We start from the raw sequence: 3,759 nt of genomic DNA, 5'->3' as shown, positions 1-3,759 counted from the left end.
GCTCCTATCCTCTCACTAAAAAAGGGGAAGGAAACCGTCATCAGCCCAAACGCCATCAGCTGTTCTCACCTGAGTCTCTAGCACCGCCCCGTTGAGCTCACTGCACCACTCCTCCCCTGCAGCCGCGCCCGGGACCACACCTCCGCTACAAAAGTATTTCCTCCTTCTAGTGCAAATCATGTGATTGTCTCACAGGGTCAAAGAAAGCTCCTCCCCCAGTGTTTTTTTCTTCTTAGTGGACAGGAAGAAAGAAATGACATCTGCACCCACAGCTGTCCTGTATGTAGATTTTCAAAAGAATAACAGGATAGATAATCCATAAAAGATAATCCATTAAATAGTTGTTAAGGTCAGTTAATAAGAGTTTTTGAAGCTGCTTCAACCGTGAGTACTAAATTTGAGCAAACTGGAGTGACTCTTTGAAAGTGAAAGTGAAAGTAAAGCTGCTTAAGGAAAAAAACGACAAAATGGCTTCTAATGTATCACAGTCTGAGCTGGACTGCACCTGCCCTGTTTGTTGTGATATATTTAAGGATCCTGTTATCTTGCTGTGTGGTCACAGCTTCTGTAAGTACTGTCTTGAGGAGTGGTGGAGGCAGAGTAGCCTTCAGGCTTGCCCGGTCTGTAAAGAAATATTTCCTATGTCTCGGGCACCACGTAACCTGGCACTGAAAAATCTCTCTGACAACCTGAGAAGAGAGAGGAGTCAGGCTGCATTAGCATCTAAGGAGCTCTGCAGTCTGCACAAGGAGAAACTCAGACTCTTCTGTCAGGATGACCAGCAGCTCATCTGTGTGGTTTGCAGGGATGCAAAACAACATAAGAAACACAACTGTGTCCCCATCAACGAAGCAGCAGAAGAGCACAGAGTAAGCAGTGCATGGATATTTGTTTTTAATTTGGTAGTTAACAAAAGTTAACAAATGTTTTTTAAATAATCTAAGTGAAACCTAACTAAGTGATCCCCCGTATACTATGTAATAATTATTCACTTTATTTATAGACTAAAATCAAGATTGAGGTGATGCACTTAAAGAGCAAACTGGGGACGTTTGAAGCAGAAAAACTCAGATATGATAAAATGGCTAACCACATTAAGGTAAGTTACAGACATATAATGCTATTGAAGCTAAAGCAAACATTGTATCTTGTCTTCCATCAGAATTGTGTTTCTCCTCAGCTCCAGGCCCAGGATACAGAGAAGACCATCAAAGGAGAGTTTCAGAAGCTTTACCAGTTCCTGAGAGCAGAGGAAGCTGGGAGGATAGATGCAGTGAGGAGGGAGGCAGGACTCAAGAGTCAGACAATGAACCTGAAGATCGTAAACATGACTGCTGAGATCTCCTCACTTAGAGACAAAATCAAAACCTTAGAGGGGGAGATGAAAGCTGGAGACATGGCATTTATGATGGTATGTGTGGTAATCAATACTTTTGATTTAAATTTTGCCATCTAACAAAATCTGAAGCACAGATTTTTAAAAATAATAATTTTATTATAATAATTCCTCTTTATTTGATAGAACATCAAATCCACTATGGAGCGGTAAGTACAAGAAACTGCTGGTTAATGATGTATTCAAGTTTGAAAATCCGTCCATCATAACCACTCACTTCTCTTTGAGTGACTACATGTGAACAAAAAGGCAAAATAAATCACATAAAAATCAACGGCGGTGCATTTGATTTGTTTTGTTTAGTTTTGTTTGGCCATTCTTTTAGATCTCAGTGCACACTCTCAGATCCAGTCACTCCATCAGGAGCTCTGATCGATGGGGCCAAACACCTTGGGAAACTGCTCTTCTCAGTCTGGATAAAAATGACGACTCTAATCCAATACAGTAAGCAAAATATTGTTGTTTCTGACTCACCTTTTTGACCTTATATCTGAAGTTCCCTTTGAACATTTTCATTAAATAAAAGAACAGGGTGTTGTACTAACACCTTCTATTTCTGTTTTTTCCCAAAGCTCCTGTAGTTATGGATCCCAACACTTGCTCCCAGGGAATGACTGTATCAGAACATTTGACTTGTTTAGCATCATGCGATTCTACATTATTTCCTCAAAACCCTGAAAGGCTGCATCAATCAGATATTCTTGGATATGAAAGCTTTAGTTCTGGAAAGCACAGCTGGGATGTAGAGGTAGATGGTTACTGGGCTGTTGGTGTGGCTGCTCAAACCAGTGTTTCTGAAAAGATCTGGGGCATCTATGTGTGTGTTTGCACTAACATTCTGCGTGAACTTACACCAGAAGGTGATTCCAAAGAGGCAATGGAAAGTTCACCTCCCCAAAAGGTCAGAGTGAACTTAAATTATGACAAAGGAATACTATCATTTTTTGACCTTGGCCGGAAAGTGCCCATACATATTATCAGATACACTTTTACCGAAAAACTCTTTCCATACTTTCGCGGTAAGACAAAAATTCTTCCACCTGAATTGTCAGTAGGGATAACACAAGTAAAATAGACATTCTGCAAAACTACAAAGTCCTCATAAAATAAGGACTCATTTGAAACTCTCTTTTTTGTAATGTTGTGGATATTTACAATGTAACCAAAATTTTCAGTGATTGAATGTAATAGATATACAGTATTTCCACAATGCCCCATATTGTGGCTAATATCGGTCTACATGTATACAGAGTACATGAATGAATGGTTATGAGGTAATACCACATGACAATAGTGTACGACAATCTCGCTCTCTTTTTCAGTCTTTTCACCACTAAAACACTCCCATGTATGAATCCACAGCCGTGCTGATACTGAATCTCGGTGGTATTACAGCTGGAATGCCTGCTATGTTTTTTCAACTAATGAAAGAATGAAGAAAAACAAACAGAGGGGCCAAATTAAAAGAGAAAAGGGATCGAGAGAAGAAAACACTGAGGGAGAAAAGGGAAGAATGGAAGAACGGGGCATACGGCTTCATTTAGTCTGGACTCCTCTGCATGTTTTACACGAGTGTGAGTCTGCTTTTGGCAGAGCTAATGAAGGTTCGAGATGGAGAATGACTGACAAGCCTGCTTAACTGTGGTTGTGAGGGAATTATGTTTGAATTACTTTAATTTGAGAAACGTGTATTTTTCAGATTTATATGAAGGGAATTTTGCTTTTGCTATTTTGAAAGTTGTTTTAATCATCAGTATATTGTTCATATTTACTGAGTTAAAATTGATTTGTAAATGTACAAACCTTACTGCAAACTCAATTGTGTCAAATTTCAATTTCTGGAATAAAAATGTGTTTCCTCTATGGTTTGTTGTTGTTGTTGTTGTTGTTGTTTACTCACACTGTTTTCCCTACACAGTCAATTTCTTTAAAAGTGTAGCAACTGTTTTTCTCTCTCAAAATCCCCTTTAAATAATCAATCATTTGATATTTGAACAGAGAACTGAGCCACTGAGCAGAATATGTCAAATGTTATTTTAAATGAATTTCTCTTTAAATCAAATCTGAGAACTTTCAAAGCTCAAGCCGTTGTTTTTGTAAGTTCGTGGACATTAGTGTTGTCCCAAAACATTACAGAGAAAATCAATAATTTTTTTTAGCACCAGTTAATTTCCTTAAATAAATTAAGAGGGACATAAATATAATCGTTGTGTGTATATTGTACATGGGATTCAAACATGTAGGTACTTTATGTGAGTGTGCTGTTCATAAATCACTGCGCACAGGTCAGAGGTAAAGAAGCACCGAACTAATGAAGCAGGACAAAGATATCAAAAGTGGAGCAATGATGTTTATGAGATTGA

General features: G+C 38.5%; 1 protein-coding gene across 1 annotated transcript; it reads left to right on the top strand.

Moving 5' to 3' along the window:
* Window positions 1-432: 432 nt before the first annotated feature.
* Window positions 433-3,261, top strand: LOC146691733 (zinc-binding protein A33-like). Its single transcript, XM_085431684.1, has 6 exons — window positions 433-869; window positions 1,004-1,099; window positions 1,181-1,411; window positions 1,523-1,545; window positions 1,722-1,840; window positions 1,969-3,261. Exons 1-6 carry the CDS (start codon window positions 468-470, stop codon window positions 2,469-2,471), a joined length of 1,374 nt encoding a protein of 457 aa, XP_085287810.1. The 5' UTR covers window positions 433-467; the 3' UTR covers window positions 2,472-3,261.
* Window positions 3,262-3,759: the final 498 nt, after the last annotated feature.

Source organism: Copadichromis virginalis, linkage group LG15, assembly GCF_057382275.1.
Source record: "Copadichromis virginalis isolate Kocher_CV1m ecotype Utaka linkage group LG15, C_Virginalis_male_GT1.1, whole genome shotgun sequence".
NCBI classification, from domain to species: domain Eukaryota; kingdom Metazoa; phylum Chordata; class Actinopteri; order Cichliformes; family Cichlidae; genus Copadichromis; species Copadichromis virginalis.
This window is presented reverse-complemented; position numbering and strand designations above follow the sequence as displayed.

Excerpts from the sequence above, each read along its gene's own strand:
- LOC146691733 (XM_085431684.1), top strand. The coding sequence starts at position 468 with ATGGCTTCTAATGTATCACAGTCTGAGCTGGACTGCACCTGCCCTGTT. Across the intron at positions 870-1,003 it reads AAGCAGCAGAAGAGCACAGA|ACTAAAATCAAGATTGAGGT; the intron begins GTAAGCAGTGCA and ends CTTTATTTATAG. Across the intron at positions 1,841-1,968 it reads GACGACTCTAATCCAATACA|CTCCTGTAGTTATGGATCCC; the intron begins GTAAGCAAAATA and ends TTTTTCCCAAAG.